The sequence below is a fragment of the Dasypus novemcinctus genome, chromosome 3 (assembly GCF_030445035.2).
Source record: "Dasypus novemcinctus isolate mDasNov1 chromosome 3, mDasNov1.1.hap2, whole genome shotgun sequence".
NCBI lineage: Eukaryota > Metazoa > Chordata > Mammalia > Cingulata > Dasypodidae > Dasypus > Dasypus novemcinctus.
In genome coordinates, this window is record NC_080675.1 from 123,086,191 (window position 1) to 123,105,665 (window position 19,475).

Here is a 19,475-nt window from a genome sequence, read left to right on the forward strand (position 1 = left end):
GTGAGTACTCTGCCCGAGTTTGAATCCTGACTCTGTCACACACCTTTGACTTGGGAAGTTAATAAATGCCTCTGAGGCTCAGTTTTCTCATCGGTAAAATAGGGATAATAACTTTACCTATTACAAGGGTCAAATGACTTCTGATGTGTCAGGCACTGTTCAAAGTGCTTTACAAACTCTTATGTAATAAATAAATTAGGAACTGGTCAGTATTTCTGGAATTGCCCTAATTGATAAACTCAGGCCATTGGGACCATCTCCTCTTGCTTTGTCCCATATTTACCAAGCAACCTCCTAATTATATTTTGGGGCGTACTGCCAAGTTTTAATCTTTGTTTTATCTGTCTCCTATGGACCTGGCTAGTGAAGTCAGTCCTCGCTGCCTCTTTCCCTTCCATCTGACTGCTCCTTTACACTGACAAGATCAAATCTCTAGACTAGCAAAGCTGAGGACTGGGCTCTGCATGGTGGTGAACACACCAAAACACATGCCATTCTGGAGGGTCTGTCTTGGGGGTCACCTGCTGCTCCCTTGATGGATTATCTCACTTTCTGCCACAATAACATAGTTAGTGCCCTGATACTATTTCTTACCTAAGCTGCAATGACTATTGGTGCATCCATTCTTGGCTGCTCTCAACCTTCCTGAAAGATCCACCCTGAGAAGATGCTGACAACCACCCTGTATTAGTCAGCCAAATGGGTGAAAATACCAGAAATCAGTTGTTTTTTTATAAAGGTGTTTATTTGGGGTAGAAGCTAACAGTTACCAGGCCATAAAGCATAATTTACTTCCCAGGGCTCCAGCTTAAGACTTCAGCATCAAAACTTCAACAGTGAAACTCCAACATCAAAACTCCCAACTCTGTCCTTTGCCATGCCTTTTATCTGTGACACCCTGCTGAAGTGGCCCAAATAAAGCCCTAATCATAATTTAATCATGCCCAGGTACAGACCAGTTTACAAACATAATCCAGTATCTATTTTTGGAATTCATAACTATATCAAACAAACAAGGCCACACACCCCCAGCCAGCCTTCCTGCTGGATTCCGAGGGACCTCCTGATGCAGGAGGGAGGCCAAGTCAGGGTACACAAGGACAGTTTTCTTTTGGGATTTCTCCCTTGGCTTCACTCTATGAATTCCTAAATTTAATATCTTCTAAATAATTAGTGTTATTCTTGTTCCTTCTATAAGGCATTTCTTGGGAATTCAGGCCCAGCCCTGCATTCTCCCTGCTGGCCATTCCAGGAGAGACCATGAGGTGACTCTCAGGGGGAGCAGTATCACAGCAGGCTCTTTCCACTAACCACAGGGCTGAGGTGGCCAGTCACTGCAGAGCCCCTTCCTCACCATGTCATGCAGGTGCCTCAACTCTTGCAGTGACTTCTGAGAGGGGTACAAAAATGTGGACTGAAGCAGGCACTCAACCACTGAGCTACCATTCCCAGGACTGAATATAACAGAGGGAATAAAAAACGTCCCTGACATGATGGCATGCTATTAGAATAAGGAAGTTTTGTTTGGTTTTGTATTGTCATTGTGTTTCTTCAAGTGGAATAAAAAGGTGAGAATTCTTGAAGATGTTGTAGAATGTTTTTTAAAAGCATTCTATCCCTATAGTGACCTGATAACCCTGTGGTAAGTCAAAGCAAACATCCCATTGGGGGAAAAAAGAGATATTAACACAGAAATGTATTGGTAAGTGCACAATATCTTTCTTGAAGGATCTACAAAAAATGGGAGAGGGTTTATGTAATAGGGGTAAAAAGACTTTTCATTATGTATTCTCTTGTATTTTTGAGCTTTTTCTATCTTCATGTGTAATTAATTAAGATTATAATAATAATTTTGTTGCCGTTAAGAACACTAGGAAAAAAGCTAGTATATTGGGTTGAGTATGGAGTTACCTTACTGGTGAATGTGACCGTGAATTATTCCTGCTCCCCGGTTATGCTAATGGAACTCTTAGTGTGCTTCAGAAATGAAATGACTGTGGGGAAGAGTAAGAACTTCATGGCAATTTGGTGACTGCAAGTGTAATAAAGCGGCAAATGTGGAAGCTCCTTTGAAGGAGAAAGAGCTTTTACTTTTTTAAGTTTTCAACACTCCTTCATGTTTATTCTCTGTGATTTCTCACCTTAAGTCTTGAGCTTCATAGGATGATGTGATGGTTAGTGTTAGAGGTGTCTCCCTTACAAGGTTTATAGTGATGAACTGATCAGAAGCTTTACAATGGTTAACAAACAGTGACTTGCATTCCTGTGACATAGACCAGCCCCCCCATCCAGAGCCTACGTGTTCAGATACAGCTCACTTCCTCACAAGAACAGACAAAGGAGCCACATGGTACCAACCCCTACCACATCCCTAGAATTCACTCCCCTAGACCACCACCCCATAGCCATCCAGTTCCCTAATGGCCCTCAGGTTTCATCCAAGCCCCAAGCCCCTCCCACTGACTAATCACTTTCCAGCCTATAGATGTACTGTATAAATTCAAGACTGCCTCTGCCAGTCATGGAAAGGGGGCTTAAATCTATTCTTCAGACCCCCTCCGTTGGGAGAGCTTCCCAATAAACTTTCTGCCTGCAATCATCAGTCTCCCTGTTGAAGTGAGTGCTGTTTTTCTCTAATAGGTTAATGTGTCAACTCGGCCAGGTAATTGTGCCCAGTTGTTTGGTCAAGCAAGCACTGGGCTAACTGTAATACAAGGACATTTATGGACTTTAGTCATCAATGAGTTTACTGTATATATGGCTGATTACATCTATGATCAACCACGTGGGGACATGCCCATGGTCACAGGAGAGAATTTTATAAAATCTCATAACTATTTACAGATATGTCCTGTTGATTCTGTTTCCCTAGAGAACCCCGACTCATACAGCTTGGTGCCAGGAGTGGTTCTGAGGAACAGAGTCTTAAACATGGGATGTCTGAAGTGGTTCTGGGAGATTTGCAATTGGCTCTCTACTCTAACAGGACTCAAGGGTACTAATGACAACCTTTCCAATAATGAAGGGACCACTAACAGTCCATGTCGTGAGTTGGCAATCGAGATACCCAAAATAGCATCACTGGACTCCCCTACTTCCATGCTTTTAAGAGGCAAGGATCTGGATGAGAGTGTTTCCTACTCCTTAACACAGTTTTGTGGAGTCAAAAGGTGCAATGATGTTGGCCAGCTCCTCCTAGACACTCTGGATACAGGTACAAAAGAAAGAGATGAGCTAAAGGCTTCAAATTTGCAACTTAAACACAGCATGAATGATGTGAACATTTCTATGTGTGCTCTGAAAGAAAATCTTGTTTCCTACAGACACAGGCTTGAGATATTTGAAAATCAGACTCAGATTCTCATTTTACAAGTAGCTGAGTTACAAAGGAAGCTAAAATCCCAACCTGGCAGATGTCTGTGATTAAAATGAAGGCATTGATTAGAAAGGAGTAGAACCCCGAGGATTGGGGTGGAGACATACGGGTGATGATAACATCAGAAAGGACTTTGGAACCCTAAATTCTGCTGAGACTTTGCCAGATAAACCTGTGATGGCCTGCCCTGTGGAGACCACACTTTGTCAACCTTGCATCACCCAGCCTCCGGCCTGCCCCTGGGAGTCAGGATCTCCTCCTAGCCCTGAGGCAGGTACCAGCCCAACTCCAGCACAGTACTGCTCAGCTTCAACCCTATCCTGAGGAATCTGCCTTCCAACCCCTGCCAGAAGAGATTAATTTTATTTTACCAGACAAAAATGCAAAGGAGTGCCCTGAGGTCAGTAGCTTTCAAGGCATTTCTAATCTTCATACCCACCCCCACCACCCCTCTTCTCTTCAAAACCGATTACTAGATAAAATCACAACAAGCCCCTAAAGGCAAAACACAAAGTGTGATCCATGCTAAGTCTGCTATACTCTGATAGAACTGTATGAGTTTTCCAACCGATACAGACAGAAATCAGGAAACTATGTGTGGGAATGGATACTACAGGTATGAGTAATGATGTAAGGAATACACAGTTGGATCAGGCTACATTTATTAATATTGGCCCACTAAGCGGAAATTCTGGACTCGAGGCTTGTAGCTCAAGGGGTTAGAAAGGGCTCTAACAGTTTGTTTGGGTGGCTGACTGAAATATGGGTCAAAAGATTGCCTAGCATGTCTGAGGTTGAGATGCCAGATTTGCCCTGGTATACAGTAGAAGAGGGAATTCAGAGGCTTAAAGAGATTGGAATGCTAGAATGGATTTACCATTTGAGAGCTGCCCGCCCACCCCAGGAATGTCCAGAGGACACACCTTTAACTAGGACTGTGAGGAATAAATTTGTAAGGCTAACTCCACTTTCCCTGAAGAGCTCTGTGGTTGCTCTTCTCTGTAGTTCAGATATAACTGTAGGGAGGGCTGTGATGGAATTAGAATCCTTAAACATTATGGGGATGATGAGATCTCGGCCATAAAAGTCAAATATCTGCAGTTAATGACAAGGTGGTTATGACTAGCACAATGAAAAGCAGATTAAAAAAGCACTCAAAATAGCCTGAATCCTAGAGTTATGGCATTGGCTAATAGATCATGGGGTACCTAGAAGTGAAAAAGATGGGCAGTCTACTAAATTTCTTCTAGATCTGTATAAGCAAAAGAGTTCTAGATCTAGCGAACAAAACCCTAATCTAATCACAAAGAGAATTAGTGCCCCTTAATCAATTCCCGGACTTGAGACACTTTACAGACCCAGAGCTCCTTAAATGAGAAGATGGCCAGGTCCCCTGAGGGAAGGATCCTGTTAAGCTGCCAAAAATTTACACTGTTAATCTTCCTCCCAGTTTTCCCCAAGGAGACCTACAGCTTTTTACCAGAGTAATTGCAAGCCGGGGATAAAGAAATGATCAGACATTTTGGGGATTATTAGACACTAACTCGGAAGTGACATTAATTCTAGAAGACTCAAAACATCACTGTGGTCCACCAGTCAGAGTAGGGGCTTATGGAGGTCAGGTGGTTGATCGAGTGTTAGCTCAAGTCCGTCTCACAGTGGGTCCAGTGGGTTGCAAAACTGATTCTGTGGTTATTTCCCAAATTGCAGAATGTATACTCAGAATAGACATATTCAGGAACTGGCAGAATCCCCACATTGGATCCCCGATTTGTGGAGTGAGGGCTATTATGGTAGGAAAGTCCAAGTGGAAGTCATTAGAACTGCCCTTGCCTAGCAAAATAGTAAATAAAAAACAATACCAGGGGAAGCGAATTTGGCTCAACTGACAGTGTCTGCCTACTACATAGGAGGTCCAAGGTTCAAACCAAGGGCCTCCTAATCCATGTGGTGAGCTGGCCCACGCCCAGTGCTGATGCACACAAGGAGTGCTGTGCCACGTAGGGGTGTACCCCACGTAGGGGAGCCCCACACGCAGGGAGTGCACCCCTCAAGGAGAGTTGCCCCATGCAAGAAAAGCACAGCCTGCCCAAGAGTGGCACCACACACACAGAGAGCTGACACAGCAGAATGACACAACAAAAGGAGACACAGATTCCCAGTGTTACTGACAAGAATGCAAGTAGACACAGAAGAACACACAGTAAATGGACACAGAGAGCAGACAACGAAGGGGGGGGGAGGGGAGAGAAATGAAATAAATAAATAAACAAATAAATAACAATACCAGGGTAATAGAGGTGGCTCAACCAACTGGACTCCCATCTACCAAATAGGAGGTCCAGGGTTCAATGCCCAGGGCCTCCTGGAGAGGGCAAGCTGGCCCACATGGTGAGCTAGCCCACGTGGAGTGCCACAGGAAAGCCACCCCGAACAGGAGTGCCGGCCAATGTGGAGAGCTGGTGCAGCAAGATGACGCAACAAGAGACACAGAGGAATAAGACGACATAGCAGAGACACAGAGGAATAAGAAGACGTGGCAGAACAGGGGAGCTGAGGTGGTGCAAGAGAGTAATCGCCTCTCTCCCACTCAGGAAGGCCCTAGGATTGGTTCCCGGAGCCACCTAATGAGAATACAAGCAGACAGAGAAGAACACACAGTGAATGGACACAGAGAGCAGACAATGGGGGAATGGTGGGGAGGGGAGAGAAATAAATAAAAAATAAATATTTTTAAAAAACCCAGATTCCTAGAGACTACAGTCCTAGGGACTGTAGAGATTAGTGCCACCATCAAGGATGTGAAGGATGCAGGAGTGGTGATTCCTACCACAGTCTCATTCAACTCTCCTATTTGGCCTATGCGGAAAACAGATGGATCTTGGAGGATGACAGTGGATTATCATAAATTTAACCAGGTGGTGACTCTAATCACAACTGCTGACCCAGATGTGGTATCATTGCTTGAGCAAATCAACACTTTGCCTGATAACCTGGTACGCAGCTATTGATTTGGCAAATGCTTTTTTCTCAATTGCCATTAGTAATGACCACCAGAAACAGTTTGCTTTCAGCAGAAAAGGCCAGCAATATACCTTCCCTATCCTGCCTCAGGGGTAAATCAACTCTAGTAATGTCAAAATATTGTCTGCAGGGACCTTGAACATCTCTCTCTCCCACAAGACATCACACTGGTATATTATATTGACGGTATCAGGTTGATAGGGCTTAGTGAGCAAGAAGTAGCAAAGACTATTTATTGGTAAGGCATTTGTGTGAGAAAGGATGGGAGATAAATTCAACATACAGGGGCCTTCCATCACATTGAAATTTCTAGGTGTCCAGTGGTGTGGGGCATGTTGAGATATCACTTCTAAAGTGAAGGATAAGCTGTTGCATCTAGCCCCTCCTAAACCAAAAAAGAGGCACAATGCTTAGTTGGTCTCTTCGGATTTTGGAGACAACACATTCCTCATTTGGGTGTGCTACTCTATCCCATTTACTGAGTGACCAGAAAAGCTGTTAGTTTTAATTGCGGACTGGAACAAGAGGAGGCTCTGTGAAAGGTCCAGGCTGCTGTGTGCAAGCTGCACTACCACTTGGGCCATGTGATTCAGCAGACCCAATGGTGCTGGAAGTTTCAGTGGCAAATAGAGATGCTGTCAGGAGCCTTTGGTAGGCCCCCATAGGATACTATACCCTTAGTATTTTGGAGCAAAGCCCTGCCATTCTATGCAGATTTTTTTTTTTTCCAAAGATTTTTCCCCCTTCCCCTGCCCTGATGTTTTTGCTGTGTCCATTTGCTGTGTGATCTTCTGTGTCTATTTCTCTTTTTTGTCTTCCCATCTTTCTCCTCCAAGATTCAGAGGGATTCAATCCTGGGGATCTCTGATGTGGAGGGAGGTTCCCTGTCAATTGCACCACCTCAGTTCCTGGTCTCTGCTGCGCTTCACCTTGACTCTCCCCTTCGTCTCTCTTTTGTGGCATCATCATCTTGCTGCATTACTCACTTGCATGGGCACTGACTTACTGCATGGGCACTCAGCTCACCATGTGGGCACAGGATTGCCACACGGGCATGGTTCACCATGTGGGCACTTGGCCCACCACGCAGGCACTTGGCTTGGTGTGCAGGCACTTGCGCAGGCACTGGCTTGCTGTGCGGGCAATGGCTCACCACACAGGCATCCACATGGGAACTCGGCTCATCATGCAGGCACTCACATGGGCATTGGCTCACCACATGGGCACCCACATGGCACTCAGCTTGCCATACAGGCACTCAGCTCACTGCAGGGCACTCAGCTCACCATGTGGGCATTGGCTTGCCATGCAGGCATGCTTTCTCTTCTTTTTCACCAGGAGGTTTCAGGGATCAAAGTTGCAGGCCTTATCACTTACGCCATATCCACTTCCCGCTATTCTCCTTTTGAGAAAGCTTTTGGCCTGGTGGGCCTTAGTAGAGACTGAACACTTAACCACAGACCATCAAGCTACCATGAGACCCGAGTTGCCTATCATGAGCTGGGTATTGTCTGACCCAACAAATCATAAAGTTGGGCATGCACAGCAGCACTCCATAATAAAGTGGAAGTGGTATATATGAGATAGGGCTTGAGCAGGTTCTGAAAGCACAAGTTACCCGAGGAAGTAACTCAAATGCCCATGGTCACCACCCCTTCCATTTTACCTCTCTTTCCCAGCCCACAGCTTTGGCCTCTTGGGGAGTCCCTTACAATCAGTTGACTGAGGAAGAGAAATCTCGGGCCTAGTTTATAGATGGTCCTGCACGATATGCAGATACCTGAAAGTGGACAGCTACAGCACTGCAGCTCCTTTCTGGAACATCCCTGAATGACAGTGATGAGGGCAAATCCTCCCAGTGGGCAGAACTTCGAGCAGTGCACCTGGTTGTTCATTTTGCTTGAAAGGAGAAATGGCCAGAGGTGTGTTTGTATACTGATTCATGGGCTGTTGCCAATGGTTTGGCTGGATGGTCAGGGAATTGGAGGGAACATGATTGGAAAATTGGTGACAAAGACGTCTGGGGAAGAGGTATGTGGACAGACCTTTCAAAGTGGGCCAAAAACATGAAAATATTTGTGTCCTATGTGAATGCTCACCAGAGGGTGACTTCAGCAGAGGAAGATTGTAGCAATCAAGTGTATAAGATGACCCGTTCTGTGGCTAACAGCCTCATTCCTCAGCCACTTCTGTCATTGCCCAATGGGCTCATGAACAAAGTGCCATGGAGGTAGGGATGGAGGTGATGCATTTTAACTGGAATACACACATAAATCCAGATATGGGTTTGTGTTCCCTGCACGCAATGCTTCTTCCGAAACTACCATCCGTGGACTTACCGAATGTCTTATCCACTGCCACTGTATTCCACACAGCATTAGTTCTGATCAAGGAACCCATTTCACAGCAAATGAGAAAATGGGCACACGCCCATGGAATTCATTGATCTTACTATGTTCCCTATCACTGTGAAGCAGCTGATCATGCTGAGGTAGCTGGATTGATAGAATGGCGGGATGGCCTTTAGAAGACTCAATTATGGCACTGACTAGGTGGCAATGCCTTGCAGGGCTGGGGCAATGTTATCCAGGAGGCTGTGTATGCTCTAAATCAGCATCCACTGTATGGTGCTGTTTCTCCCATAGCCAGGATTCATGGTCCAGGAATCAAGGGATGGAAATGGAAGTGGCACCACTCACTATTACCCCTAGTGACCCACTTGGAAAATTTTTGCTTCCTGTCCCTGCAACCTTCACCTCTGCTGGTCTACAGGTCTTAGTTCCAAAAGGAGGAGTGTTGCCACCAGGGAACATAACAATGATTCCATTGAACTAGAAGTTAAGATTGCTACCTGGCCACTTTGGGCTCCTCTTACCTCTGAATCAATGGGCAAAGAAGGGAATTACTGTACTGGCTGGGATGATTAAACCTGACTTTCAGGGGAAATAGGACTGCATCTAGATAATGGGGGTAAAGAACAGTTTGCCTGGAATACTGGAGATCCTGTAGGGCGTTTCTTAGTACTGCCATGCCCTGTGATTAAAGTCAATGGAAAATTGCAACAACCCAATCCCAATAGAACTAGCAATGTCCCAGAATCTTCAGGAATGAAAGTTTGGGTCACCACACCAGGCAAAGAATCAAGGCCAGCTCAAGTGCTTGTGGAGGCTAACAGGAACCTGGAACAGGTAGTGGAAGAAGTAGTGATAAATATGAACTTTGACCATGTGACTTGTTACAGAAACAAGGACTGTAATAGTCTTGAATCTTTCTTCCTTCTTTTGGTATGACTGTAAATGTACACAAAACAAATGTCTTTGTTTACTTCTCTAATCCTTTCCCTTATCATATGACAAGTTGTAATAGTTTCATATCATAATATTTAAGAGGAATAAAATATGGATTAGAGTGGACTTACTGATATTCTACTATAAAACTTTTGTGACTACTAATAGAAAAAATTGTATCATTGATGGGGGAAAAAGTAGCCACAGTAGTTGCTGAGGGCAGGGACTGGGAAGAAGAGATGTAATGAGGGGGCATTTTTGGGACATTGGAGTTGTCCTAAATGATATTGCAGGATCAGATGCTGGACATTATATATCCTGCCATAACCCACTGAATGTACCGGGGGAGAGTGTGAATTACAGAGTGAACTATTATCCATGTGGTGCAGCAGTGCTCCAAAATGTGTTCGCAAAGTGTGATGAGTGTGCCACAATGATAGGGGAGGTTGTTGGTATGGGAGGAGTGGGGTGGGGGTATGGGGGATATGCGGGAATCTCTTATGTTTTTTATAATGTAACTTTTTTTGTGATGTATGTATCCTCAAAAAAATACAATTTACAAAAATGACGGGGGTGGGGAAGTGGGGTGTGGGTTATATGGGAACCTCATGTTTTTTTAACGTAATATTCTATGTGATCTATTAACTTTAATTTAAAAAGTTTTATTAAAAAAATAAAATAAAAAACCAAGAAAGAAAAAAGAAAAGAATTCAAGTTTAAGAGTGAATATTACCAAGAACTTGTACTCTATACTGTAGAGAATTAATGCATTTCCAGCATTTCCAGTTATATGCAGGACAGTTGAATATTCTTAAGTGGAAATATATATGTATATATCTGGTATTGGTTTTACTTAGAGACTAAGTATGGTTGAAGGTAATGTGTCTGGTTGTCAAGTTGATAAGGGGTGGACTGTGATGGTTAGGCTAATGTGTTAACTCAGCCAGGTGCCCAGTTGTTTGGTCAAGCGAGCACTGGGCTAATTGTAATACAAGCACATTTATGAACTTTAATCATCAGTGAGTTTACTGCATAGATGGCTGATTATATCTATGATCAACTAGGGAGAGTGCCATTGGCAATGAGTGACATTTTATTCAATCAGTTGAATACCTTAAAAGGGGAAGTGATTTCATCATTCAGAGAGAATTTCCCAGCTTGTCTTTGGATAGCCAACATCTCCTAGGAACTCATAAAGGACTTCATCGGATTTTCATCGGCGCCACTGGTTTGCAAACTGCCTGCGGAACCTGGACTTGTACATCCTCATCATCACGTGAGAGAATTTTATAAAATTTCAAAATATTAATAGGTATCTCTTGTTGATTCTGTTTCCCTAGAAAACCCTGACTAATATAGATGGGTATTATTTCCCCATATTACAACTGAAGAAAATTAAGGTTTGTCTAGACAGCTTAAGTCATTTGCATCAAGCCTTACAGCTACATATGGCTGAAGTCAACTTGGTATTATAACAATAATTAGTAGTTATGGAGAAGTTCAGAGGCTGTGGCATGGATACTGGTGCTTGCCTGGAGGTCACAAAACCAGACAGGAAAGCTTCCTGGAGCTGAGGACTAACCTGCAAGATCGTAGAGTTCAGTGTCCGAGGCGCTGGCCAAAGCTTCTTCCAATTCTGGGTCGAGAGTCACTTTTTCTTCTTTACGAGTTTCTACAGGCTTTTCTTTGGGTATAAAGACTCTCCCTTTAAATCGGGGGTGGAAAAAGATATGTGCTTTATTGGTAAACTGACTCACAAGAAATGTGGCTCTGGACATTAAGAGCCATAGCATTAAACCATTTCCTATCGAATGAGAATTCCTGACTGGCTAGATGATGCCAATATTAATAATCCACTCTTAGAAGGAAGGAGCATTGGAGGAGGAATCTTATATTCTCTGCAACAGAGACCTGTGGAGATTGCAGTCCTAAAGCAAAGGGGGAAAGGGTGGTTTCACCCTCTCTACAATTGGCAGAACTGCCCTTATACCTGGGCAAGAGGGATCCTTATCCTGGACCCAGCACTTGGGAGGCCCCATTCTGGTATTGCTCTGGCTGCAGCCCTCTCTGCTAAGGGAGGAGACACGGGGACTAAGAAAGAATCTCAACCAGAGCACAAGGCACCTGGCATTCCCCACCCAACAGCCCTGAGCCTACTTCCAGGCCTGCATGAGCCATTCTCCTGAAGGCAGATCACACTGCTGGTGTTTGCACCTCCATGATGAGGGGAGGCTGTCTGTAGGGGAGAGCGGATGAAGCATGGTATGGACACTGGGTGTACAAACACATGCATGAGGCCTTGGAAGTGAGGGACAGACCCACATTTCTACTGGAACTTTGAGAATCCAAGAATACTAAATTCCAACCAGGCCTTCCAGGTTGTTATGAAGGTATATTTGTAGAAGGTTAGAACATAGCTTAACAGTGTGTTAGGTTTCAAATATTAAAAAAAAAAAAGACCTGCTGGCTTCTATTTGTGTTCTTACATGGGTCCCTGAAAATATTAGGGGGTAAGTTCATTAATATAGCCCAAGGGTTCCTGAGGGACAAACTGGAGATTCTCCTGGAGTTTTCTACCTTAAACTGGAGCTGTGGGCCACTAGAATGCTATATCTGGGGTCACTCAGACTAGTACAGTGACCTGAGAACACAGTCACCTCTCTAGTGCACACCAAAGCAAGTCTGATTTAAAAGGAAAAACGGGGGTGGCCAAACTTATAGACTGTGGAGATCTGTGAGCAGCAAGACCTTCTGTGCTCCCCCAAATGCACATTCTCTGTTGCTACCTCCCACTTTATTCTGTCGGGTGGATTCCATTTATTTTGCCCCCGACTCACTTGTGAAAACCTGATTATCTGTGCCCTAACTCCCCAACCCAAACTTCTTTTCTGATGAAACATATTGCTGATGAGGATAGCAGGTTACCTGCTCTTAACTTCTAGCCAGCCAACACACCCACATCCCACCTATGCAACAGCTGATACAGGTAAACCCAGGACACTCCAGAGCCATCAGTGGAATACCCCAGACCTATTCATTCTATTCCAGTTCCTCCCTGCTTTTGACTTTTGGCTTTTCTTTAAGGAGGTGTTCTTACCTCTTGGGCATGATCTTTGAAATTAGTCTCTTCCATTTTTTATCTTTGGAGTTACCTAAAGATATATCACTATTGTGTCCTCTTCCTCACCTTTGATAGAACAGATGGTTGCTCTAGCCTCAAGCAATTGGGACCAAAGCTCTTTTCAAGTCTCCTTGATTAGCCTGGTGCACTCAGTGCCATGGGAAAGGACAGGGTCAAACTCAATGTCAATAACTCTTCCTCATGAAAACGTGCTGGGAGACTTCCCTGGTTACAGGGGTTGCTTATTTCCTTATGGTTTGGCATAGCTTCAAATGGTTGGATAAGTAAATAAGGGCCAGTCAGAGCTGCACACCCCTAGAGGTGAAAGGACACACTGTTTGTGGTTCATCTGGGGCACCCTGGCCAACTAGGTCTCTCTCACTGACACACATCCTGCTTCCTGCCTCAGCAGTGGTATCCAGGCAGAAGGAAAATACACTGGGAGACAAGGTGGAAGAATAGTCCAGAAGATAGAAAATGAAAAAGAAATAAAATCAGTTAATAGCATCTTAGACTCTGAGATTCATCCAGACTTAATTTTTATAGTATCTGCAGCCTGAAGCATTTTCCTTCTAATTCAGACGATCTCGGGTCTAAGTCAAAATAGGATTTCTAACTTCCTGCTTGGTACTATTTACAACTACTTTAAATGGCAGGTGCCAAGGTGACCCAACAGTTATCAGCCTTCGAAACTACTTTTGCTGCAGATCCATTCCTGGGGATTCAACCAAACAATGGGTTCTAAGTCAATAAATCTGCATCCAGAGTTAAATGTGACCCAGGAACCTAGGGCCCATGGCAAGAGCATTTACAACTAAGGTGGTGCAGCCTCTCTCCTGAGGACCCTGTGATCACCTCTCAGTGCCTTAAGAGCCTCTTGCTGGCCCTTCCACAGCACTGCAGATTCCTCTACTCTGTTTGGAAAACTTGCTCTCTGCTCATTTCATTCAACTGTGCTGCTTCTCAACCTTCTCCTAAGCTACTTTGTGCAACTGTATACCCTTTTTCTATTCCCATTTATTACTCAGAGAGCTCCTGGACTCCTAACTCCCCCACGAACCCTCTGTTTCAAGAGATAATTTACCATAGCCACCCCTCAGATCTCTACTCTGAGTATAAAAAACAACAGCTTTGCCCTTATTATTCTCGCATTACCCTAATATTTGATGTTAGTTGCGGTATTGAAGAGTTGACATAATTTTTTTGTTTTTTTCTTTCACAATTAAATTAGTCTAGAAGCAACAATGCTGCCATAGAAACAGTTACATATTTCCATGGAAAGCCTTGGTTATTTGCCCAATTTGTCACTGCTCAACTTCACTGTCTTAATAAAATGACATTCTCAATGGTGTATGATCCATCAAATGTACATAATCCAGAGGAGAGCCAGGACATTATATAAGAGAAGCAGCAGCACTCCGATGGCATACATTCAAAAGTCTATTTTTTGAGTGCCTTCCCTGTGCCAGGCTCTACATGGGAGTACAAGGTGGACACAGTTCCACCATTAGATTACAGTCTAATGTGGGAAAACATGAAAAAAGCAAAGTAAAAACAAAACAAAATAATGAGCACTGTCAGAATGCTATAAAAGCAACACACAGATGTCATGATAGAAAGAAGGGGACTATTTTAGACACAGTGTTCAGGGAAAGCCCAAGGACCTGGCCTTTAAGTTGAGACCTTAAGGATGAGGAAAAGCCAGGTGAAAAACAGGGATGTGGATCAGAGGGAAGAGTCCATGCGGAGAAGACGCTGGGATGGAGAAGAACTCAGGTTTGGGGAACTGAATGAAGACAGCAGGTCTAAGGCCTAGCAAGGATGGGAGAGATGATGCCTGAGAGGTGGGCGAGGTCTAACTCCTGCAGGGCTTTAGGACCACAGCAAGGATTTGGGACTTTAAGCAGAGGCGTGACATGACCTGATTTGTGTTACCAATGCAAATTAGTATCTATGGGCTTAAGTCACTGTCTGTCGCTGAGGATCCTTGACAGGCTACTGTTACCCATTCTTCCTCCAAAGAGGCACTCAGGGTTGGGACAGAAGGAGGAACACTTTCCTTGTCTTGGTTCTGAGTTCAGTTCTGAGATGGAGAAACATGTTCATGCTCTTCAGAGCCATATTCAGCTCTGTCACCGTGTTGTATATTACTAGACCACAAGTTCACTGAGGGCAGGGCATGGTCTTATTCACTTGTAGTCCCAGAGCCTGCACAGCGCTCCGCACAGAGGAGGTGCTCGGTAAATGCTGGATGAATGAAAGGCAGCTAATCGTAGCATTAAGGTAACAGGGTCTGGTGCCAGGGCCATCCTGGACAAGGAAGAGAAAGGCCTCATGGCTCCTCTGTTGTTGGTAAAGCACCGGGCTAAGAGGAACAGGTGGCTTCTATGGAGTCCCCTGTCAGGTATGACACAACTTCACACTTACAAAAGCTTTTCTTTAGAGTTCAAGATTTTCTTCAAAGAACCAATCAGAGTATCATCATGCCCTAAGTACTCATTTAGTTAGCCCACATATTCTGCCATAATTCTTTTAACTACTGAATCCAGTCCACGGTCTTATTTCCCACTCCCAGGCCAGGTGCCTTGCTTGACACCTGTCCCCCACCCCCAACCTAGCAATCCGAATGGATGAGTACTTTTGTGCCCAGACATGCTGCCTGTGCTCCTTACCTTTCTTTTCTCCAGTAAAGGGCACAAAGTCTTCCCTGTCTTTTTGTTCCAAGGCCTCTTTCTCCAGGTACATCAGGAGGTGCTCACGGTCAAATGGGCCAGTGGCTGCTTTCTGTGTCTGGTCTTTCTGCCGTAACCCAGCTGGCAGCAGTGCACTCTGGACAAGACAGAAGTGTGGGAGGGCAGCAGGAAGGGTGTCTGCCTGACGGGGGACTTCGTTACTTTTCTACCCCACCCCGACCCCACCCCCACTGCTGTACATCAGGGAAGCAGGGAGGAGGATCACTGTGTGGGGATGTTGGGCTGGGCCAAGGGCGAGGGTCTCGGGAAATCTCTCAGGGCCTACCCACCCTAACAGCCTGTGCTGAGAAGAGGGGTCCCCAGGGGCTCAAGCAGAACTTGGACAGCTGGAGCAGTCTCTAAGTCTTCAACTGCCTTCTAGAATTTGGTGGCAAAAAGCCAGCCACCTTTAACAGCCTCTTTCCTTGTAGATCACACTCCAGTTTGTCTAGATCTGTGCCCAAGGTGCTCCTAGGAGGGCACATGGGGACTCCGAGAAGTAGCCAATATGCTACTGTCTCTTACTTCTAACCCCTCTTCTAGGGAAACATCCAAGTGTGTAAGTAAATGTTATGGGTAGATGTTAAGGCCCGCTTAAGTTTTGAGAATCCTTCCCTAAGTTAAAAAAATAAAAACAGAATACATTTGGTTTTTTTAAAAGTTAAACTTGAATACAATATCCGAGGTATCCTGCATATCAAAATATTATATAAATAATTTTATTTTAGTGACATTTTAATTTACAGTAAAATCACTATTGTGAATACCTTGGATTCTAAATTTAAGATAGTACCTTCTGGGGCTGAAGAAAGTGTTTGCTAAACAAACAAGATAACAGCCACTCTGCTTTTCAAGAACTTCTAATAGAAATATTAGAAGCTCATTTAAATTTACTTACTATTTTAATTGTAGTCATTCTAATCTAGTCATTGTTGTATGATCACCAAAGACTTCAATTTCCTTGTGCATTTGAAAGAAAGGAGTCTGTAGAAATGATCTGCATCTGGGGTGAAAGACCTGGTTTGAACAGCATCTGTGACATTTACTAGTGTAGGCTCATATAAGTGCCTTATTCATGAAACGGGGATAATACAATTTACATCAAGGGCTGCCCTGCCTCACAGAAGAAACCCAGTAACATTTACATTCCCTTCCCTCTTTTCCCTCAGTTGGACAAGCCCTTTCTCAAACAATGGAAAATACTTCCCCCCATTTACACCAAACTATTTTCCGGGAAGTACTTTGGCCATCTCACATTGTAGATGTGGTGAGTGAGGTTCTCTATGAACTTGTAAAAATAAGTGACCCAGAACCCATCAGGGAAAGAACACAGACTGCAGTGGAGTCACTGGATCTCTACCGACTGCTGAAGGAGCAAGCGTGCCGTTCCTCCTGCACTATCCTGGCCACTCTGCGGCAGCTCCACGTCACTAACCTCGGGATCTAGGTCATCAAGAACATTTTCCAACTGTTTCAGTTCCTCTTCTGAGAGTTTGCCAAGAAGCTCATCTTCATTGATGTTCTTGTATTTCTCCAGCTCTTTTTGAAAAGGGAGTGCCATGACTTATATGCCTCTCTTATGGACCAGGAACATTTAAACGAGGCTTCAGAACACTATCAATAAAAAAAAGACGCTATTATTTCCTTTAATTAAACAGGACCTGTTAACAGGAGACAGAGTGAGGCTATCTGCCAATGGAGTCTCTTTATTGGACCAAATAATCCAACTAAAAGGTAGTATTACCTCCATGTGCATAGCGACCTGACAGCTTACAATGCATTTTTGTATATACGATTTCACCACCCTGTGAGAAAGCTTGGGCAGATATTATCATTCCCATTTTTCAGATGAAGACTCTGGGTGGCAGAGCTGAGGGTGCTCCCGGCCTGGTGACTGCCTATGCAGCAAGCCCTTTCTACCCCACTGCTCTGCTTCCCCCAGCTTTCCCTAGAAAAACAGTGAAGAACAACGCATTGATTGTAAGGGCATTGTAAGAAACATACTTGAGTCTTTTCAGAGAGGGAGTGATGTGAAGAATACAAAATGGGATTCATTCAGGGAAAGAGAGCTTGTAAAGTCCATGTGAGAAAGCATTGTCTAGTAACTCCCCTGCAATTAAACTAAGTAAGATTCTAAAATCCTGGCCACTTACTCTCACTCCTGTTTTTCTCCTCTCTCTCCTTTCTTGCTCTCATTCTTTTTCTATTTCTGTTCCTTTTTGTTTCTTTAACCATCCTCCCTTTATAACGCTACTCCATTCTCCTTGCAACCCTTTCTTTTTATACTACCTGACTCCTAAAAATTTCCACCCAAAATGAAAAATTTTTACTCAATCCTTTCTCCTTGCAGAGAATTTCACAGATCTTTCCTGGAAAGAAAACATTGCATTCAGGAAATAGCAATGCTCTTAATGCTTGTATTTTTCATCAGGAGGAATTGTTAATAATATCAACCAGATCTTTCAAGTCAAGTAATATTTGCTGTATACCTATGTGTCTGTCACCATTCTAGACAATGGGAATACAAAGATAAAATAAGATATGACCCCTATCCCCAAGGAGATTAGTGAGACAGACATACAAATAGCAATAATACCATGTAATAAGTGTTACAACAGAATACATAAAGTGGGTTTAAAAACACATAAGCAGGGCACTCTGCTCTTCCTTGAACCTGACACGATGGCAGAGCAGGGGTCCAAGTTGGTGCCGTTTGTATGTCTGGGTAACATTTGTTGATCACCCCTTGCAGAAGCAGTTTTCAGACAACTTGTAACTGATCAAAATATTTCAGACAATTGGAGGATAGACAGTGCTGCAGCATCCACATATGAGATAGGATGCCCTCCTGATTACCAAGGACAAAATTACATGAAGCAGCACAGTATTCCTAAGGGTTACGTTGCCCGGCAGGTTACCACAGAAGACTTAGCCACATTTGATTATATACTATGTATGGATGAAAATAATCTGAGAGATTTGAATAACGAAGGTAATCGTGCTAAAAAGTGCAAAGCTAAAATTGAACTACTTGGAAGCTATGATCTACAGAACAACTTACTATTGACGATCCCTATTATGGGAATTACTCTGATTTTGAGACTGTGCAAAGCATTTTTGGAGAAGTCACAGTAAAGCTGCATCCATTCATAAAGGCCAACATGATTAGCATCTTTACAGTAATGTTCTAGATATTTCAGTGTGTTAAAGTAATGTTTCCTAGCTCAAGGCCACAACGGTTTTGTTTTTTTAATTGATCTACTATTTCTCAGCTTAAATAATTGTAATGGAAATCAGTGTTGTTTCACAGAAGAATAAAAACCTTTGATTCAGATAGTATGGGGTATATTAAATGTTCTTAAACCAACTGGACCTCTTATCTTGCCCCAATTACAAAAATAATGGAAAAAACAAATAGTAGAACCACAAAATATAATGTTTTGTGTGTCTTATAACACAGTAATTTCTTTCTAGAGTTTAGCCTTAAGGTACTAATCTAGTGACAGCATTCTAATCTGTTTAGTTATGATCTTAATAATGAAATAAAAACATCACTATACGGCCCAAATCAATATCTGAGCCCACTGAAACTTTAAAAAACCTACCTCTTCAGTAAGTTGATATGGATAACTTGAAGGACAGATGTCCTCTATTTAACTACACTACCTCTCTTTACCCCAGAGCATTTTACTGAATTTCACATTCCTAGTCATGGGTGTTCATACTTATGATTGGAAGTATTCTAATTCACACATACCGATAGTATACATTTGTATGTTAAGGATAGGAAAGAGAGAATGATTTATGGAAGTAATCTTTAGCATCTTTGATTATTCTTAATTTTGTGTTTATCTAGTCTTTTATAAGGAAGTCACCTTTTGCTCCCATTTGGACCATTTTGCCCATAAAAATTTAATTATATCCAGAAAGGATAC

At 43.4% G+C, this 19,475-nt stretch overlaps 1 protein-coding gene across 2 annotated transcripts in view; it reads right to left on the bottom strand.

Moving 5' to 3' along the window:
- The window catches only part of TMOD2 (tropomodulin 2), a 73,379-nt gene extending 55,921 nt beyond the window's left edge, over nucleotides 1-17,458 (bottom strand). The window contains exons 1-3 of one of the 2 annotated variants that reach the window (XM_058294190.2): nucleotides 16,976-17,458; nucleotides 15,481-15,637; nucleotides 11,270-11,392 (exon numbers count right to left, since the gene is read on the bottom strand). In XM_058294190.2, coding sequence (XP_058150173.1) covers nucleotides 11,270-11,392; nucleotides 15,481-15,637; nucleotides 16,976-17,101 — 406 coding nt within the window. In that variant the 5' untranslated portion in view covers nucleotides 17,102-17,458. The remainder of the gene's footprint in view (nucleotides 1-11,269; nucleotides 11,393-15,480; nucleotides 15,638-16,975) is intronic. The other variant, XM_058294192.1, reaches the window with a different exon arrangement.
- Nucleotides 17,459-19,475: the final 2,017 nt, after the last annotated feature.